Below are 22101 nucleotides of genomic sequence, written 5' to 3' on the forward strand. Positions count from 1 at the left end.
GCTCTTACAGGATGCAAGGGGTAATCTATTTTACACAGAGCGTCTTGCATGTTTTATAGCAAGGTCCTAGTTACAAAGCACACATAGTCTACATTAAATACAAATTTTTTGGTCTCACATCTGGAGGTCTGGGTTACTTCAGCTACATTCACATAAACAATAGGCTATGTTTAAAGGTAAACCTAGGCTACATTCACATAAACAATATATTTAAATGCAAACTTCCGGTACATTCCTCCCCTTGGACCAAACCCAGGAATGGGCACCCACATCCCCTGGGACCAAACATGTCAGCACAAAAAACAATGCATCCAAAAGTATTGCACTCTGAATACTTCCACACACTGTCATTAGCCTACATTAACATTTGGAAGGTTGTCTTTTTATGGTGGGCCTACAAGGGTAATGCATAATACGATACCTGGGCACAATTAGATCAATTTAAGCTTAATTAACTTAATTATTAAGTCTGAATGTATAAATTATTAAATCATATTTTAATCAAATATTTTGGGTCCCAGGAAACCAACTATTTACCTGTGTGGTTCTGTTAATTAGTTAGTTAGTAAGCAGGATTATGCAAAAACTACAAACCAATTTTCATAAAACTCGGTGGAGGGGTGTAGCATGGGCCACGGAAGAACCCATAACATTTTGGAGCGAATCTGAATCACAGGGCGGATCCAAGAATTAAAACAAAACTTTGAGCAAAGCCAGCTCCCTATGAGGGGGAGCTAGAGACACGGGGTTTGGACTGGGGAGTGCAGGGGGGGGGTGTACCGAACCCCCCACCCCCCTGCCAGCTGCGACACAAGGGGGGTGCCACAGAGCCACCCAAACACGGCCACCCATTCACCTCAATTCATTTTTTGGACTTACAGTAGGCTCAGGAGTGAAAAATTACCCCCATACATTGTCAATGGGGGGAAATGGCCATATCTCAACTTCACAGAGACACAGGATTTGGACTGGCCTAAAGCTCTTGACCTAACAAATGCGGCAATTCCAAACATGTCCTGCTCGCAAAACAAAACGTTGGTGTTTCCTAAACAGCTAAAATGCTGCATGAATGGGCAGGGAGGTGTATATGCACAGCATATACTTTTTTCCCAGAATGATTTTTGTAACTTTATACATTTATGTATTTCTAATTTTCATTGCAAGTACATAGGAGTTATGATGCTTCCCACCGACCACCACTTCTCACAGATTTACAGTATGTTGACACACATAATATGAACATATCTACCTGTAGCTACGTGAGATGTACAGTATCAACTTACAGTATTATTGGGCGAGAAGTGATCAGAGCTGAGAGCAACAGAAACTAAGAGTTTCTGTAAGCCTTTAGAAGGCTCTTGTATATTAGTGATAGTGCTTTATTGTTGTTGTTGTTTTTTTGTAAATTGAACCATCCAACACCTTACACATCAAAATATGTGACATCCATATATAAAACATTATCAATCATCGACATCTATATTTTTCAAACAATATTTTAGAGTTTACATGGACCTATGGATATTCTTACTTACAATATTAAATAACTTTCTTCATGCAGCTTACAAACAACCATCCAACTACTCGGCAGTAGTTTGTGCGAGCTCAGAAACAAGTTGCACCTGTGTAAGGGTAAAGGTCACACATAGCCTAGGCCTACAGTACGTGAAATGAACATTCGCCTCCCATTCACTTCCATTCTATGCTAGGGAAGAGGTGAAAAAAACATTTGCTTCTGGTGACAAAATGAATTCACCTTGTTCCTTCGCGTGGAGTTCAACTTTGGTGAACTTTGACCGGCGAATTTGCAACCTCAACCAATAGCAAAGACGTGGGTGTGGTTGACCCCAGTCTTATGGTAGTGAGCCTGGCTAGCCAGCTATGCCATGTTGTAGCAGACATGGAAACAGGCATTATTTTGATCAATCAATCAATCAATCAAAGCTTTATTTGTATAGCGCATTTCATACCCAGAGGCAACACAATGTGCTTTACAGAGAACAAGGGAGGTGGGCAGACGTCCCACCACTACATATTCCAGAGGGAAGCAAAAAAACAGTAATCACCCGGGGGCCAGATAAGTGAGCTCTAAAAAATTATTCCCTGACCCCTCTCAACAAGGCGATCGAGCAAGCTCCTGGAGTATGTTTGTCTACTGGCTAAGAACATTTATAAAGCAATAAATATAGGCATTATTTTGATAAACTGACCACATATTTCGAATCTGCTGGTTTAGGCCTACTTTCTCGCATGAAAACATATAAAAACTGAATTAAGTGACATACAGCATTACAGTATCAGTCGTGAGAACCAAATTTACAACAATGGCTGCCAATTTAAGCCGAAACGGACTACAAACCAACTGGTTTGGTGTGCATCACATCCAGCACTACCCACACAACACACAAATTTTGCCATGACAGGCGATGGTCATTCGCCTGGCAAATATTACTTTGCCTATGTGTGACCGTACCCTAACAGTACTTCGCCTTGCGGGCTCACATCACCTATTGGTCTTAAAGAGGCATAAACCTAATTTGGCATCTCCAGCATACACAGTGATAACTTATGTATATAGTTTAATAAAAGTGACAATAAGTATGTTATTGTGGGTTTTATTGTACCCAGGCCTTCTAAATGTTGCCTTGTGAAACCATTCTGATCTAGCGAGCTCACATTCTGTTTCTCTCTGCATAATAGCGTAACAAAACTTTTGCCAAATCCAATCGGAAGAACAGCAAAAGCATCTTTTGTGCATACTCTTGTTCTTGTTTAATTGCTGTTATTGTGTCTCAGGGACGTGCACAGATAGACACGAGGTGGTGCTAGAGCACCTGCCCTTTGCCCTCTGGACAAGGCAAGTGCCCTTTAGAAAGTTAGTTGTTGTTTTATTTTTACAGTGTAGGCCTACTGTATGGGGCCCATGGTGACATCGATAAATTCTCGATTAAAAGCGTGTAATAATAATGCCCCAATCCCCCCCCCCCCCCCCACACACACCCTCCCTCTCTTCCTTTGTCAACGGTAAACGCGAAAATAGGACACAAGCGGAGGCGCGCTGCAGCAGCACTGCACACACTTCTCCCCCCTGCCCTTTCCCCATCCACAGTGCCCGAGTGATGACAGCTAACCAGCCAGGTAACACATAAACCAAACGAGTGTATTGTTTGCCCCCTAAGCCTCAGTTGCCAAACTATAACTTGCATACCCCCGGGTGATTACTGTTTTTTTGCTTCCCTCTGGAATATGTAGGGGTGGGTTGTATACCCACCTCCCTTGTTCTCTGTAAAGCGCCTTGTGTTGCCTCTGGGTATGAAATGCGCTATACAAATAAAGCTTTGATTGATTTATTTATTTGTCTCTGTTGTGAAGTAAGTCAGCACCAAACAACTGAGCCTAAATTAGCCGACTGCCCACCTGCTTAACAAGCTAGCTAGTCATAATCATGGATTTAACGTAATAATGACCACCACACGACCAATGTTGGTAGAATTTGTTGTTGGTACAGCATGTGAAGCTTAAGCTATCAGTATACTTAAGCTGAATATTTATATTATGTAGTAACCTTAGGCTTACAGGGCTGCCAAGTCTCACGCATTGAGCGTGAGACATACGCGTTTCAGCCTCTTCTCACGCTCACACGCCACACTTCACAATTCTCACGAAATGAGCAACCCCTACATACTACAGGCCCGTAGCCAGGGGTGGATCGGGTGGATTGAACGAATCGAACAGGGCAAAAGCCCCCCCCCCACCCCGTCAACATCTCGCCGCACAATTTTTCACTGAGCACCTGCCCCCCCAAAATGTCTGTGCACGCCACTGTTGAGTCTATTTCCGCGATACTGCACTTATGGCTGTGTTCTACTAACATTAACGTTACTGCTAGTTGCTTCAGTAGACTGTTTTGCTACAGGAACCAATCAGAGGCTATGTTATTCTACTGGGGGGGCAGAACAGCAGTCAGAACACAGTCCCTGATTGGCCTGGTCAAAAGTAATCAGAGAATAATCATTCAAGGGTTAAGTCTAGACTGAGCTGCAGAGCGAAACTGAATGTGAGCTTTCGAGATCAGGATGGTCTCACAAGGCTGTACTAATGGGCTCTGATATCTATAGGTCTGTAGGGAGAAAGAGAGACTGAGAGAGAGACCTTGCTGCTTTCATATCACTGATTTTGTCCCAACTGCTGACGAAATGCATTCATGGCCGGAGTTCTATGCTCGCCGCTCACCTTTTCTAGTTCTATACATCTAACGGCAACAGTAGCCTATTATCAGCTCTATCAATCACTGCGCGTTTAACCTTTCCGCCCTCTGGGGAGGAAAGCGCGTTCCGCCCAATCTTATCATCGGCTTCCCTGCGTTTCTTCCGAGCGAGCAGCATTACAAACATCAACAGCACTCTTAGGGGTTTGCGCACTTCGGTCATATGTTGGCACAGGCATCAGGCAGCTACACCAGACAACACTGAGAGCGTCATGAACCGTAATGTATTCTGACATTTTGTTGCTGTGGCTCGTACAACGTTTTGCACCAAGTTCTCTGGAGTTTAATCCCACAGACGTCGTTTTCCGCGACTGACAGCTCTATGTCCACTGATCATGGGGGACCCTCTTCCACTCGACAGGCGCATCGCTTACCTTGTAAGTAGCCTACTAGCTTGAATGCAATTCGGCAGCATCACTTTTTGTGATGAAAGCAACATAATGGTCCACAAACGTTTCTGGAAAGGATACTGAAGGACAAAGTAGTCTGCACAGTTAATGCTGCACTTCTGTAGGCTAGTGATGGTGCTTCGTCCTTCTCCTTTCCATCTGTGATACAAAGATAAGGTAGGCCAGAATTGTTCTGTTGAAACAGTCAGACCTTCTAAAAAGTTTGCTTTAAACAAGTTTTGGCCATGAGGTGGACAGATCTTTAGCAGCCTTAGTTGGATTTGTGTATTGGTCATGTGGGAATTATTGTAGATAATAAGCATTGACTATCTTGTGACATCATTCAGGAAAGAATCAATCATGCATTTGGCAAAGAACCATTATGGATAGTCCCATGAATTGTTTGGGGAATTATTGAACGACTATACTCTGTCAATGCACCATACTGTATTATACAATATGGTGAAGAGATTGATGTGTGTGATATCAGAACCACCACAGGTTCACTTCATCCACCTGTTTGATTATATCTGAGAGGCAGGCTGCTGAAAATAAGTCATTCCTGGGAGTGTGATGCGTGGTTATGATTGCTGTGGCCCGTGTCTACAAAAGATCTGAGAATGTTTCGGTCCAGAGCAGAGGTTAGTGTGTGTTTTCTATGGAAGTCAGCCAGGGTTATGATGTCATCTCAGTTTATGTACTGTTAGCTGAGCATGATTTGAGCTAGATTTGAGCTAGCCGAGGACTGTTGATGTGGACCAAGTTTGTGTTAACTCTATCTAGGAATTAGTTTAGTGATTAGGTGGGGTCTTATCACAGGCACAGAAGTTAGTTACCATTGCTTTAAATTCTGTACATCCGTTTGGCCTTCACCCCTTCACCTATGGCCATTAATTACACAACCATGGCCGTTCAACCATGTCACTCACCAGGGGAAGGACACAGTCTCCTGACTGTGTGGGACCACCAGATCATTAAACAAGTTAGCAACCACAGCTTGTTACTAATTAATTTAGGAAGAAAGAGGTGACTCCCTTCCATGTACCACTCCCTGTTACTGTGGCAATTGTTTTCCTTCTCAGACACATTATAAACGTAAACATTACTCCACCATTGTACTCAAGCGTTCTGTGCTCGTTTTTAAGATTATAAAAAGTGAGGTTCCCACTTCGCTAGGGCTATAGCCTACTCTAAACAACTTTTATAATAATTTTTAAAATTTGGGTTTGATTTACTACAGTATCATGATAACCTTGAAGCCAGATAACAAGCAGTGTTTGACCTTGTTGTTAATACCAGGAAGTATTAAGTATACACAAACACATTGTTTAGAAGCATAGCAGTGTCTGGAAGGCTGCAATGTTTACTTGTGACAGTTTGATGGACAATCCCTATGGCATTCATTCTGTTTGACATAGTCAGCTAACCTGACACCAGCCTCATTGACATACAGTATATTAATATTGTTTAGCACAACACAAGGAATCTCAATCAATTCACATCAGAGGGATGTGTTGTTTTTTTGTCTGCCTGGTGTCTTTATCAGGCCTAGAGGTGTTTGAGATTTCAAACATTATGCTTGTTATATTATCTTTTTCTAGAGTGAATTTTCAACAGTTTCAACACTTCTTCGTAGACGGCGGCTCTCCTTGAATTTTCCATTGAGATACTTCCTGAGCAGGGAGGAATATTCATCAGCCTATCTAGGCAGAATAGAGCTCAAGTGTGTTTAATAGCTGCAATCTAGGCTCTCCATCTCACTATGGTGTGTTTACCTCATTCATTTCCACTCATTGTATTCCACTGAACGACAGCTAAAACTGCCTTTTTTATATCAGACCAACAACAGGGAGAAGGGACTGCTGCTGAACACACTCAGTTTGTGTGTGTTAGCTCTGTCAGGTGTTTACTCAGTACAGTAGATAGGATATGTCCTACAGTGGCGTTAATATGCTTTGTTGCATAATACAATGGCATAAGGTTATATCTGTTTGCTGTATTGGGTGTATCTGTCACCCTATGTCCTGCCATGCAGGTTAGCTCTGAATTGCGTAATGTGTCTCAATACCTGTACCTGCTCCGGGGTGAGATACAGTATTAACCTCAGGGTTGCTTATAAGTCGATGATCCGCTCAAGTGATCACATCTCATTTGCTCACTAAACCTATCTCACTTACAGTACTCACTTAACCTGCGCTCAGAATCATCCTTCACTCCCTGCTCATAACACGGCACTCAGAACACATGCAGGTAGCTTCCATTTGAAGTAGTGTTGCAGCAACATCAAGCCAACATCGGTCACACAGCACAAGGTTTCAGTAAACAGTTCATTTTCAAAGAATTTCAACAACTACAGAAGAGTGGGAGAGCTTCATGAGAGGAGGATTGGTGGTGGTTATACTGTTTATGATACACAGCTGAATGACGGGACCGCGTTCTGCTTCTCTGTGTCAGAGAGGGCCTGGGGGAAGTTTAGCGTATCTACTCTGATCTGCGAAAGCCTCCACTCCCATGTACTCACTCCGGAGGAATGTCTGGATTGAGCAGATGACATTTATCATTACAGCTAATCTGAATGGAAAAGCTGTGTGCTGTGCTACACACAAGTACAGCTAGTGAAGCTGTACAGCCAGTAGAATCTTTTTTTTATTTTTTATGTTATGTTAAACAAAATCTTAGAATCATATTTGACTTGATGACAACCTGCCTTGTATTTCCCCTTAATACAGAACATGATGTCATGTTGATAATGTCATGTTGATAACTTAATCAGGCTTATCACCGTATTTGGTAACCTTTTTGATAGAGTGATGTGTTTCCTTTCTTTCCCTTTTTTTTGATTCTATCCCATTTTAACCCACTTTAGCCGACCACACCCGACCTATTGTCTAGTTGTCCCCTGTCGCTGCTGTGGAGGTTCCGTTGCACAACCCCGCGGTCGGTGATCCAGAAGAGAGAGTCAGCTTCCTTGACTCTCTCAAACCTTTGACCGTGACACCGGACGGGGTCGCTGTAGAACGGCAGACCCTGGCGCCGAAGTTAAACTGACCACCCTCGGGAGCAGCTCCCCCATATGTTAGTCCCCGGGGGATGCGGCCATAATTTGGATCTGGTGAGGCCAGGGTGCGAAACCCGGCCCCTAGTGGGCAGCTGTACCAGAGCCTCATGCTTAGACCGCAGAGTGATGTGTTTCTAGGTGTTGATACCTCACAGGTGTGGATGACACCCAGCCGTTGTATTTGGCCTTTATTCTTTGACATGAAGGGAGATTAAACACATTCTTTGCCCACTGCAATCTGGGCTCAAGTGGACAGACGCAGAGGGAACTGCAAGAGAGCCAGTCTGTTGAGGGAAGGCTGAATGTCGGTGTACAGCTGCACATGTCTGTCTTCTCTACATGAGAGGATATGGGGGTAATGGAACCATGTGGATCTCTCCATGTGGCAACAACACTCTGGGGTGGCCTGTTATACTGGTTACCAAGACTACATTCCCTATTATCCTATACAATTGGTACAGTAACTAAAAGGGATCAATATAATGCCTTTCTCAAGCTTGTAGTGAATCCCGAACAAAATAAACTGGCTCTGTGGCAAAGACCCTGTAATATCTGCACGGTGCAATGGTGTGTTGACTACCGATGATGCTCCAGCCTGAAGCGAAAATCTCCTTACTGTAAGTCTCAGCCCTCTAATGAGCTGCTAAGCCTCTCCGGAGCATGAATCTTGTCTCAAATGAGTGGTTTGGCTGCAGTGGATCAAAGGGACTGTAATCTGCACCACGGATTTCTGAAGGAGCCACTCGGAGGTCGAGGATTTTAGACTAGATTATTTGTGCCCAATGAAGGCAGACCCCACAATGGCTCATCCTTATTACCGTGACAGAGGTGTTTACATCACAGTTCGTTTACTGGTGTACGACTGGTCTTTTTGACAGGTCACACTGTTTAGCCAGGGTTCACTACTGGAGAGCAGAATGTTGGTCATGTAATATTTTCCATGAGCAGTGGTGATTCAGCAGCAGGGGGTTGAGCAGCAGTATTACACTTGTGAGGTCTCTCTGGAAGAGCTCGGGCAGACTGTGAACGTCTGGGATTCCTGAGCATTGAGGGTGCTTTGGCAAGCGCAAGGACAGCGAGAGACGCGGCCCTCTGTGTTTCTCACAGAGTTCCTCAATAGTCACACAACTGACGGCGACATCTAGGCTTTTATTGATGATCTGCTGGAAACTGGCCCTGTGACTCCACGCCAACGACAGGAAGAAGACACGTATAGTTTGGGTGGGCGACCAAGAAGTGTTGGATTTACCAGGTTGTGGCTAATGAACAATGTTATAAAACCCTCTCTTCTGCTCCCGGTCCATTCGCTTCTCATCCGGGAGGTGGAGTGGAAGGAGATGTGCAGAGTGTGTTCTACAGTGTACTTCTGCTTTTACTGTAGGATTGCTGTAGAAAGAACATGTGCTGTATCATCTAAAATTCTTGCTTTCTTCTTGGTTGGCAAGACTCTTTTACTGTACAGTTGCTTCCAAAATCCCTGTTTTGGGAAAAGAAGAACCGTCCACCCGGGAATAGATAAATCAATAGATCATATCAGCACCAAATGTGTTTTATATCCTTCCAGGGTTGAAAAGTTTGTGAAATACATAAACAAGGCATTTCACAATGAGAGAAAGGGACACTTCCTGAAACCTCACTCCATCATCTGAAACAATACGATCAGCCTGAAAACAACTGTCTTTGCTCAGAGAGGTCTCATCTTTAGCCGTGGGAAATGACAGATGACTGATGCGCTGGCTAGTCAGTTGGGAAGTGAGGCAAAGGTATCTGTTGGTTTATGAGTTCTAAAGGATCTTCAAAGAGCATGACCAGCGAGAGAAGTGATGGATGTCTCTGACGTGTGTGTGTATGTGTGTGTCTTTCTGGTTTCCTCGCAGGGCGACTTCACCTGGAACAGCATGTCAGGGCGTAGTGTTCGTCTGAAACCTGTGCCCCTGCAGAGCCTGTCAGAGCTGGAGAGAGTGCGCCTACAGGAAGTAGCCTTCAGCCGACTGATCCAGGACTACGACCTCAACTGCCAGATCGCCATCCCTAAAGGTACACACACACACACACACACACACACACACACACACGCACACACACACGCACACATCCACTGACACACACACACACTCACACACAGGCCATATCCCCATACCTCTCCATGTAACCACTTATCCTAGGCTCCCATTCAACTAGCAAGGCTATTTGTTCCCAGGCTTGTCACAACATGTCTTGATGTTACTCGACAGACACCAAAACAGAGACACATGTCTAGTCTTTGTTCTGGACTTTGCATATTATGGAAACAACTTTAAACAACTAATAAATGAATACTTTCCAAGGAAATTTATATTAAAGGCTTTCTATGAAGTGATTTTCTATGACATAAATTTAGAGAGTGACTGGGCCCTGGAGCTGCGTTGCTTGACCTCCTCTCCAATGGTGTGATGTTATCTGTCTTCACCTCATGCTCTGCTTCCTGTCAGCCTAGATCTGTCATGGATCACATTCCCTTGTGTGGCCAGGGCTTAGCATCTCTGTGCTGACATGGGACACACACTCAACAGCCTCCCAGTCCATTCACCAGTCCTCCACTATGACACTATGTCTCAAACCTCTGGAGGAAAATAGAATTGTCAGATGTTGGCAAAAATGCTGTTGGTGTCCTTTGAAATGTTGATACAGTAGATGTTGTCAAAGACATATTACTGAACGGGCCTACCGGGCCCAGGCCCAGGGGCCCAAGAGCTCAGGGGGCCCTTTGCATTTCTTGTTGCATAGTCAAAAGGCTTACAGTAGTCATTCATTCAATAACAGAGCCTCAAAAATCCTGCTGAAAAACTGAAGCAATAGCCTAAACATTCACTTTGAAGACGTCACAAGAAAGAAATCATCATGATACCTATAGTTTTTAAGTGAGTGTTTATAGTACTTTAGAGGGGCTGAGTACTCCATGCAATATCGGCCCTTCAACTAAGTCCAGAGTTGAGGTCCCTCGAGTCAAAACCGAGCTGAATAAAGCTGCTTTTATTGCGAGTTTTCTCAAATCATCTGCAAATTGGGTGCCGTCTCATTGGGCAAATTCAAAAATTTGATTCAAATGGGTGGGGGGGGGGGCTCTTTACATGTCTGGGCCCAGGGGTCCATCATTTCATAATCTATCTATGGATGTTGTGACCTCTCTGTCCACAAATTAATTTAGGTACTGTTGGTACAGGCATGCATTCGTGTAGACAGTCACGTAGGCTACAGTGCAATGGGAGGACTGTAAATTAAAATTCACATTCCAAATGCCGATCATGATGTGATTTATGATTTGGGTTTGGTAGTGGAACAGTGTTTCTTCTCTCTCAGATTGAGATGAGAGATATGAGGAAGCTAACACATAAACAAGCCTTCATTATTATGTCAGAAAGTGACATGTACTGTACTAGCAGGTACAGTATGTTAAGTTACGAGGGTCCAGATGGTACATACATGTAACTGTGTTCTATATTTACAGATGGCCAGAAGCGTAAGAAATCACTCAGAGTGAAGCTGGATTCATTGGCTAAAGAGAAGAGCAAAGATAAAGGTAACAGTTCCCTGCAGCAAGTAACATTTAGAGAGGTACTGTAATGTGCACTTTGTTCATTTACTAACTAATGCAAGTTACAGTAATCCTGTGGCTGCATGGTGAAAGGATATTTTACCAGGTTATGGTATAATGCCGGTAGGGTTGCAAAATTCTGGGAATATTCACAAACTTCCCATGGGAATTATCTGAATGGAGGCGAATGGCTGTCCGTGTTTGGGCAGCTTGTGGACCCACCCCGTGATTCAGATCCGCTCTCAAATGTAATGTGTTCTATGATGGCCCATGCTTCAACCCTCCACCGAAAATCAGTCAGGCTGTTTTTGTGTAATCTTGCTAACAAATCAATAGACCAATAAACACACACCACCGAAAACATTACCTCTCTCCCAGCTGTCGATGGGGCCGAGGTAATTGATGGGAAAAACTGGAAAACAGAATCTATTCCTATGAATTCTTATACATTTCCAGTTTATTCCCACTAATTCCCATTGGGAATTTTGGGAAGTTTGTGAACATTTCAGGAATTTTGCAGCTGAAATGCTGGAATTGTTTGAGTCTATCAAAAAATGTCTTGTGATAAAGCTGTCTTGCTGCACAGTGAGGGCTGATGTTATTGTTAGTCTTTCCATCCCAGCAAAGATAAACACAACTCCTTTTAGTAGTGGTATAAAGATCCTGTGGGATAGCTGCTGAGCCAGGCCCGTTGGACCTTTGTTCCTCCCCAGCTGGGCCTTGTTTTCTCACACACAGGCCCAGCCAGTCCTTGACAGTGGAGAAGGCACTGTTTGATCCGTTTCACTGGAGCTATGTGGAGCTCACTGGAGCAGGCATTCTCAGCTGTTTATACGCACCGAGCACTGAGGGAAAATATAGCGTAGGATCCTCCCACTGTGTGAAATACCGGATTTTGGGTTAACTGCTCTGCCCAGCCCCCAGCAACAATGTTGGCAGGAATGTGCGTTTCTCTGTCAGCTGGGCGGTCTGGGAAATAACAAAAACAATGTTGAGAGGAGCCTCAGTCATCGAGGCCTGTCTTCAGGCCTGGCCGACCCCCGCTCCTCACCTCTGTTCTCTCTCTCCTGGTTCTACCGACAGATCAGAAAGTACTGTATGTGTTCCTTGACTCTGGAGACTGTACAGTAATGGGATATTGTTTTTGTTAAACTCTGCATTTCCCCAATGATCAGTTGAGTTGCTAGAGGAGTATCGGTATATTCACTGTAAGAGCGCCTGATATGAATTAGAAGCCTTATGGAAAACATGAAGAACATAGGAACGGAGAAATCTTTAGCGCATAAAATAACATAACATAGGGGTGTACTGGCACAGAACATGTTACTCAATACTCCGCAACAAGTTTGTGGATGTTTCAGTGTTGACTGCCAGCCAACGCTGGGTCTGAACTCTGGACCCCCCACCACCCCCCCCCCTCCCTCCTCCACAGAGTCTACGCCTCGGGCGTTTGGCATTCCGCTGTCGCAGGTGATATCCAACGGCCGGGCACTGAGACAGCGTCAGGAGCCCCAGAGGGAGGAGCCCCGTGAGCCCAACGACCTCGTGACCTCCTTCTTTCACCTCGCCTCCGCCTCCAAGAGGGGCGCCAAGGAGCTGTCCAGCAGCAACTCCTCCCTCAGCTCCACCTCAGAGACCCCCAGCGAGTCACCCTCGCCCCACACGCCCGAACCTGCCCCGCGCACGCGCAGGAGGGTAAGCCACGCCTGCCCCACACGCCCGAACCTGCCCCGCGCACGCACAGGAGGGTAAGCCACGCCTGCCCCACACGCTCGAACCTGCCCCGCGCACGCGCAGCCACGCCTGCCCCAGAGTCGGCTGAACGGCTCTGAATGGAACGTCATTTCAACATATACAGTACATTGTGACTAAGACATGATGATACCTGGCAGCAATAGAAGAACTGAACCCAGGCCCGCATGCTCTCTGTGACTACGTGTGACTGTAACAAATGCCTCGATGGTTAACGGGAGATATAGGATTCACTCACGAGTAGGGTTGCAACAGTCAAGGAATATTCAAAGTTGGAAACTTTCCATGGGATTTAACAGGAATTTCTAGGAATGAATGGCAATTAACAGGAATTAAAGGGAATAAACTGGGAATTTGGGGGTTTTAAAAATGACATTTTTGACTTAAACTATTTGTGAGTAGAGCTTTACTGGATTATACTGCCCTCTCAGTGTGCAGGGTACTTGGAATTAGCTGTGCATGTGATGGAAGAATGCACTGCACATGTGATGGAGGAATGCACAGTGCAGAGTTGAAATTCAACTGAATTTGCATTAAATCAGGTTGTTTTAACCAAGATCATGCTGCAATCTGCAAGATCCAGATCTACAAAAGAATTGCATTTTATGTTTTTTCCCCAACTGGGCTACATTTAAGTTCCCTGTTATAGGGGTCCGCGGTGGTGTAGCGGTCTAATGGATCGTGTTCTGGTGCAGCTGCCCACCGGGGACCGACGGTCTCGCCAGATCTGAGTATGGCCGGATCCCAGAGGGAGGGGCCTATTGGGCCGCCACTCCCCAAGGGTGGTTACTTTAATCTCGGCTTTAGGGTTTGTCACACAACAGCAAGCCTGTCTGGTGTTGGAATTACGGTTGCAAGCTGAGATAGTCAAGGAGTTGTCTCTCCCCTTCGTATTGTTGACCGGCCGCGTTGTTTGACGAATCCTCCTCAACAGTTAGTAGGGGGTAATTGGGCACTAGATCAGGGTAAATTGGCTACCAAATTGGGGGGGGGATGGGTAAAATCCTAAAATAAATGTATACAATAAAAAGTTGTTGAAACAAAGCTGTTATAGGCTACATAAAAAGTCAAAATCTCCTACATTTCTCGGAAATGTTCCGCCCCTTTGCAACCCTACTCACCAGCTAACCTTCTTACCCACCATACTGTAAAGCTACCATACTGTATACGGAGCCCTGTTCAAGCCGTGTGACTGCGTGTCATCCATGCCGTCACCACCCCATGACTGTCCTGTCCTCGCCCGTCTGTGTCTGGCAGGGGGGCGTGTCTGTGGATTGCATCACTGACCTCGATGACAATCAGTCTCGCCTGCTGGAGGCCCTCCAGCTGTCCCTGCCCGCCGAGACGCCCAGCAGCAAGAAGAAGCAACGGGACAAGAAGCTCAGCCTCAACCCCATCTACAGACAGGTGCCCAGGGTGGTGGACAGCTGCCGCCAGCACCTGGAGAAATACGGTACGAGTAGTCCCCTCTACATGCACAGCCCTTGTACAAGCAACATCGTAACCTCAAAATGATCTTAGTAAAAGGCGCAAAAGTGGTTTCATCAGAAGTGATTCACTGAGGCGAGGTATACAATGTTGTGAACTAATTACCCCACAGTCCCTGAGGTAATTGCGAGCGGCTCCTCTTTTCTGTCTGTTAGGTCTACAGACAGTCGGAATCTTCCGCGTGGGAAGCTCTAAGAAGAGAGTGAGACAGGTAACGTTTCACAATCCCTAGTAACATGCCTAGGCCTTCACCTAATGACATGAAACAATGAGATACAACAAGTTCTATCTCTGGTTAGAGGACATATTTCCTGGTGGTGCTGAGCTGTGTTTTGTCTTAGCTTCGGGAGGAGTGTGACCAGGGGGTGGACCTGCAGCTGGACGAGGAGCACAGCGTCCACGACGTTGCCGCGCTACTTAAGGAGTTCCTCAGGGACATGTCCGACCCCCTGCTGACCAGAGAGCTCTACACGGCCTTCATCAACACCATGTGTAAGGAGCACACTCTCCCACACCCTAACACCCTATACTGTAATACCGTGCACAAACACACAAACACACACACACTGGCACACACATACACACACTCTGGCACACACTTATTTGCCTGGTCTTTTTATCTGGTCTTCCTCAGCAATACTAGGCCATTCAGAACAGGAGAGTGTGATGCAGCTGCTGGTCTACCTGCTTCCTCCCTGCAACAGCGACACCCTGCAGTGCCTGCTTCACTTCCTGTCCACGGTGGCCGCCCACGCTGGGGACAGCCATGACAAGGAGGGACAGGAGGTAAGCACAGGAACGTTGTGCGTCAACAGCTCAGTAGTCTGATTCACCTTTGTCATGTCGTTTTGGAGCGACAAGCTTCTGTATTCATACTCAATAGATTTGTTAAGCCAGACATTGAGCATAAAGTTACAGTAAATGAAAGTGAATGTATTTGTGTAGTGAGCCTTTCACCTCTGTGGGACAAACATAACTGTTTTGCTGGTATAAGGGGCATGTTAGCTGCACATCCCCATTCTTCTCTGGGTGTGCGAACACTACTGTACTAAAGATTTTCTTCATTAACACCATTGATCGTTAACACCATCACAAGGATGACAAATCAACTGACATTTGATCTGCAAAGAGTGTTGTTCAAGTTATAGAAATAATATAGTCTATTTTGAACTTTTTTCCGTCAGTACTTTTGCCAATTAATGTGCATCAACAAACCTTTCGGCATTATCCTGAAGTGTTTCCTGTCGCAGCCAGGGTCAAAGACAATTCTTGGCTAACTGTCACACAAAGGGCTGGGAGTTATGAGGTAACAGGATGGCGACTCAGATCAATTCGGGCTTCAGTATCCTGTTATTACTGGGGTTATGGTGACGATAGGATAAACTCCTTTAATTCCACACAGCAGAAGGAACTAGGGTATGCCAGCTTTGGCGGAAGAGAACGAAACCACAGGATCAAAAATGCTCTCAGTGAAAGATGGAGAGATAGAGAGAGAGAGAGAGAGAGAGATAGACATTTCATACAGTATGTGTTACATACAGTATTTGTTTTCAACTCAGTGTTATACTGGTGTATTTAGATAACTGGGAACAAGATGACATCACTCAACCTGGCCACCATCTTTGGCCCCAACCTGTTGCACAAGCAGAAGAGCTCAGACAAGGAGTTTGCTGTCCAGAGCTTCGCCCGAGCAGAGGAGAGCACGGCCGTCATCGGTGTGGTCCAGAGGATGATCAACACACACGAGACTCTCTTCATGGTAAGACACCACTACTAAGACTCTTTTTATGGTAAGACACCACTACTGAGACTGTCTTCATGGTGAGACACCACTACTAAAACTCTTTTTATGGTGAGACACCACTGCTGAGAATGTTGTCTTCATGGTAAGACACCACTACCGAGAAGCACTTTTATTGCAACAATGAACCTTCCAGTAAATCTGACTAGATACAGGACAACTCGTACAATGGAAAAGCAAAGCTACCTACTGTAACTCTCTTAGTCACTGTTCCCCTTTTCCAAGAAGAATACCACAACGTGTTTAAGGGAGAACTTTCAAGCTTAATTTGAGTGGTTCCATCTAATGAAATGTAAACAGGAGCTTTATAAATTTGGAGAAGCACTGAAACCACAGTCACTCATAAAACCAAGCTCCATTACGGCTAAGCTAACAAACTCATGCCGTTTGGTTTCGACTGCTGGTCCTAGTGGGGCCCGGTTCAGTGAACAGACCAGGACCAGCCCCTCTGGATGGTGACTCAGATGAAGGTCACATCTGATTACAGCGTTGTTTCCGGTCCTTGCTTTTTTTCTGTCAGTGTCACTGCTGGTCCTTTCAACACACAAACTATTCTGGCTTTTATCAAAACAATGCCTTGCCCTTCCCATTGCATTGTGTCTAAATTGCTCTTTATAATATATGGTGCAGTAAATCGGAAGTGGACATGAACCACAATGAATTGAGTGAACCAGCCCAAACGTGTAAAGAATGATATAAACATTTAATTTGTCTACCTTCATTTGAGGTTCAGCTTGTGTTTTGTCTACCCTCATTTGAGGTTCGGGTTGTGTTTGGTCTACCTTCATTTGAGGTTCAGGTTGTGTTTGGTCTACCTTCATTTGAGGTTCAGGTTGTGTTTGGTCTACCTTCATTTGAGGTTCAGCTTGTGTTTTGTCTACCCTCATTTGAGGTTCGGGTTGTGTTTGGTCTACCTTCATTTGAGGTTCAGGTTGTGTTTGGTCTACCTTCATTTGAGGTTCAGGTTGTGTTTGGTCTACCTTCATTTGAGGTTCAGCTTGTGTTTTGTCTACCTTCATTTGAGGTTCGGGTTGTGTTTGGTCTACCTTCATTTGAGGTTCAGGTTGTGTTTGGTCTACCTTCATTTGAGGTTCAGGTTGTGTTTGGTCTACCTTCATTTGAGGTTCAGGTTGTGTTTGTTCTACCTTCATTTGAGGTTCAGCTTGTGTTTTGTCTACCTTCATTTGAGGTTCAGTTTGTGCTTTCTTCTCCCCTCAGGTGCCCCCTGAGCTTCAGAATGAGATCCTGATGAGTCTGCTGGAGACGGACCCTGATGTAGTGGACTACCTTCTGAGGAGGAAGACCTCTCAGTACTCGTGAGTCAGCCTGGATCATTAGATACATTACATTACATTTACAGTACAGTCATTTAGCAGACGCTTTTATCCAAAGCGACTTACTGTACAATAATTGCATTTACGGTAGGAAGTAATTGTACTTCTGTACTACACACCAGAACACACAAATGTATCTCCTTTCTAAACAAGTGACTAAGAGCATAATCTAGTGCTGAAAGTGCATAAGTGCAAGAATAGGAAACTAAGAATACAACAGGTGCTTTAGAGGGAGGATCGTGGTAGTACTTCTTGAAGAGGTGAGTTTTAAGCTTGCGGCGAAAGAAGGGCCGCGACACTGCTGTCCTGACGTCACATGGCAGTTCATTCCGACATTGTAGGGCCAGGACAGAAAAGAGCCGTGACCGTATCGATCGATCACAAGGGCCTTGGAGTGACGGGACTGTCAATCGCCCCGAGGTAGCAGAGCGTAGTGGTCGGGAAGGGGTGTAGGGCTTGACCATGGCCTGGAGGTAGGAGGGAGCAGCTCCTTTCATTGCCCTGTAGGCTTGTACCAGAGTTTTAAACTGGATGTGAGCTGCTACTGGGAGCCAGTGTAGAGAATGGAGAATGGCAGTTGTGTGGGAGAACTTGGGGTGGTTGAACACCAGGCGAGCAGCAGCTTTCTGGACAAGCTCAAGATGTTTAATGGCTGACGCCGGGGCCTCAGCAAGGAGGGAGTTGCAGTAGTCCAGGCGGGAGATGACAAGAGCCTGGATTAGCACCTACGCCATCATCACTGAGGAAAGTGCGAATCCTCCTGATGTTGTACAGCAGGAATCTGCAAGAGCGTGTAACGGATGTGATATGTGCCAAGAACGACAGTTGGTCATAAAGGGTCACATCCAGATTTCTTGCAGTCCGAGTTTGGCTTCACCACTGTGTCGTTAATGTTGATGGTCAGGTCACGCTGCGGACAGCCCATTGACTCTTAGAGATACTGTGTATGTCCCTGCTGTGCTACTTCCAAATGGAAGTCTCCCTGGCTCTGAGACAGCTCCTGATCGCCCTCTGGTGGTATGCCTGTAGTATTTGCAATAAGAACACAACAAGTCAATGGGCCCTCTGTTGGTGAATCTGAACGCTGTCGATAACTCTGATGCAAAAGGGATTTTGTGACTGACGCAAAAGGGATTTTTCCCCATAATTTTGTGACAGAGGACGCTAGCACACCCCCAGCACAGTTATATGAGGGGTGGAGGTTTGGTTTAAGAATGGCCAACCAGAACACCTGTTTTCCCTCCCTTTAAATACCAGCGCACCAACACTAGAGGTCTGCGTCCCAGCCAGAGCCTGACGAGGCCTGAGGCCTGACAACAGCCTTTGTTTTTAAATAAGTCATTCAGTGTCAGCCATGGAAGAACAGTGACAGTGTCAGCCATGGAAGAACAGTGACAGTGTCAGCCATGGAAGAACAGTGACAGTGTCAGCCATGGAAGAACTGAAGCGGAACATAGCAAAGAGAGCTTCTAAAAATCCCAAATGAGACTGGGAAGTCTAGCTTGTGGAAGCACTTTGACCTGATCGTGAGTAATAGCCTATAACTAAAGAGCCTACAGGCAATGTAGTCCTTTAAAAAGACCGGCACATCCTCTCTCCTGCAGCATATTGGACTGTTGCTGGACTTTCTTAAAATGCAGGCAAATATTTTATTATTATTTTCTGATTTATTATAATAAATTATTTGCTGGTTTTTGGGGCCGCCGTCGCCCTGCTGTTTGTTTTTAGCCTAATGGATGTGTGTAAAATGCCGAACTGGGCACTCCCCATCAACAAGTTCTTGTTTGCTGTGACTGCTGATTTCCTGTGTTATTATTGTTTTTTTGATAATTGCTCTTATAAGTTATTTGCTGGTGTGGGGCCCCTGCTGCCCTGTTCTGCTGTGCTCTAAGGTCTGGCTTGTGTGCGTAGTTGTGACTAAGTAGGCTATTTGTGTCGTGTGTGTGTTCCAGTTTGAAGGAACATTCAAGATAGGCTTCAATACGTTTATTTTATTTTTTTATTGGCATAGTTAATACATTTCTTTCCCATATTCACAACAGCAACGCTGTGTTTTTAGCCTATGTGTTTGTATTGTAAATCAAAAATAAAATAAGTCAGTTTAGGCCGTGCTGCTGTTTTGTGTGTGTCTTTCAGCACTATTTCTGATATCTTACAGTGAGGAATATAATATTTCAGGTTTTGACTCGGGCTCGGGCTTCAAATGTTGCATTACAGTCGGGCTTATTCTCGGCCAGGCCTGAACGTCACAGACTCGACCTGGGCCCATGCAGACCCCTAACCAACACTATTTCGAATTAGCAATTTCCTGGCACGTCAGTTTTGCACAGTTGCGCCGGGAGTGCTTCACAAGTGAGGAGCAGTTTGCTAGTGCGTGAGGTACAGAGCCGTCAAGGGCAAATCTAGCACTTCAAAAAAGCCCCCAAGGGCCAGTGATGTGAAGGCAGCTAGGGAGGAAGTGGCAGCTGTCATCACTGCCTCATCCTCCGGGGGTCCTTTGAGAACCCCTGCCCAACGTAGGAAGCGGTTCAATGATGTGAAGCGAAGAGGTAAGACAAAATGTGCTGCTTGCCAAAAGGACACAGGAACACAGGGGACGGTTAAAAGCATGTTGTGCAGCCATGGTTCATCAGCCATGGTTTTAATGGATAGCCGTTGTACCCTAGCATCCCCCTGGAAGGCTGTAGGAATGACAGAGTTGGCCAAGATGAAAGAGTCATGAGTAGAGCCTGGATAATTGGCAAACACATGTCACCCTGGAGAGTGCATCACAAACCACCTGCGCACATTTGTGGTTGAATAGTTTTGAAGCTTTCAAGTTACCCATGGATTGGATAATTTTCCTCAATGTGGGAGGTAATTCACTATATTCACACAACATTCTCATGCTATTTCAGATTAATGTGCACAGTGCGCATCAATAAAGTACCCAAATTGCACCGAGCGCCAGCATTTACGTTTAGAGGTGGTCTAGTTGGGTCTTAACGCAAACTCATTATTTGACACCAAACTTGCATAGTGCCGACTGTTTTCATGATATTTCCATAGTCACAACCCCGTTGCACTGGCCAACTCACTGCCACGCAAACGCCTTCAATTTGCACCAAGAGACTGAGGGGTGGGAAACATTCTGCTTGCGACAGACGAAACGTGTAAATGCCAGTGCTAGGGCACAATGCCGCATAGCACCAGCATGAAAATAGGGTCAAATGTGTTTTTTTCAAAACACTGCTGTCATAATTGTGTCTCCATAGGGGTCCAGGTCTGCTAAGGACAGAGGAGGCCTTCTCCCGCTCCGAGAGACGCTCCTCCAGTGACTCCAACAAGGCCTCCAGTGGGGAGGTGTCCCCCTATGACAACAACTCTCCTGTGCTGTCAGACCGCCCGCCGATGACGTGCCAGTTCCGGGGGGACGGGGAGGAGCGCAGCCCCCTCCCGGACAGCGTCTTCAGGGTCCCGGAGGAGCACACACCGTTTGGCTGCGTCAAAGGCCGGCCCAGCGACTCCTCCCTCACACCAGACACTGACATAGGTAAGCTACAGGTAGACGATGTCGCACTGATATTGAGTTCAACTTAAAACACTGCTTTGTTAGGGCTCAGAAACAGGTGTTTTGTTTGTTCCGTTACTAATAGAAACACCACATTAACATACAGATATCTGGGGAGCCTATCATAGAACGCTAAGAGAAGACTTGCGTGACCATCAGTTGATGACAGGTACTGTGTGTTAATCTGTGCACGGCGTTGTAGAGGTGAGATACGTTGATGTGCTGCCGTGTAATGCTTCATCTTTCTCAGGTTGCCATGGGGATATATTGGAGCGCGGCTCCCCGGAGATACTCGGAGGTCACCGCGGTAACGGCAAGCCGCCTGTCCGACGAACTCAAACCTCGTTGGGCCTGCCTGAGTGCAGGCCACACCCCCCGGTGACTCGCTGCAGCAGCAGCCCTCAGGAGTGGAGAGGGCGTCCGCCGCCTCCGGCTGCAAGTCCGTTATTATGTCACAGCCGACCGCACGCCGGCAGCTCAGAGGACCTGGCACTCGGGGCAGGACACCCTCACAGCCCTTCCTCCCAGAGCGGCAGGGCCATCACCAGGGGCAACGGGAGGCCCCCGCCTCCTTACCCTGGACCTCTCAGAGGGGGCCACATCTCTCACTCCACACCTTCCCTCCTCACTCACCAGCCTGGGCACCCGGCCCCCCAGACACTCCCCCAGGGCGGCGGCCCGGAGCCGCAGACTTCGGGGCTAGAGACGGGTCCTCTCGAGAGGAAAGGGCCCCGGGGCCCGGCCTGGCAGACGGAGAGGTGGCAGATATGGCGGCTCATGTCGACAGATAACATGGACACGCTGCCAGAGACACTGGTGTGATGGTCCCACTGGGCGGGACTGGGGAACGGCTCCTTCCATTCTGCCGCTGACTGTGATGTGCCACTG

At 46.1% G+C, this 22101-nt stretch overlaps 1 protein-coding gene across 1 annotated transcript in view; it reads left to right on the forward strand.

Annotated features, from left to right (window-relative positions):
- Positions 1-22035, forward strand: part of LOC311312907 (rho GTPase-activating protein 6) — a gene marked incomplete at both ends in the record, with an annotated part of 31932 nt that extends 9897 nt beyond the window's left edge. The window contains 11 exons of the mRNA XM_084442915.1: positions 9592-9751; positions 11202-11273; positions 12721-12983; positions 14298-14493; positions 14684-14739; positions 14870-15020; positions 15163-15314; positions 16108-16287; positions 17548-17645; positions 20918-21195; positions 21464-22035. Of these exons, the coding sequence (XP_084299041.1) occupies positions 9592-9751; positions 11202-11273; positions 12721-12983; positions 14298-14493; positions 14684-14739; positions 14870-15020; positions 15163-15314; positions 16108-16287; positions 17548-17645; positions 20918-21195; positions 21464-22035 (2178 nt within the window). The remainder of the gene's footprint in view (positions 1-9591; positions 9752-11201; positions 11274-12720; positions 12984-14297; positions 14494-14683; positions 14740-14869; positions 15021-15162; positions 15315-16107; positions 16288-17547; positions 17646-20917; positions 21196-21463) is intronic.
- Between the last annotated feature and the right edge of the window lie 66 nt (positions 22036-22101).

The sequence above is a fragment of the Borostomias antarcticus genome (genome assembly GCF_949987555.1).
Source record: "Borostomias antarcticus genome assembly, chromosome: 9".
Lineage (NCBI taxonomy): Eukaryota > Metazoa > Chordata > Actinopteri > Stomiiformes > Stomiidae > Borostomias > Borostomias antarcticus.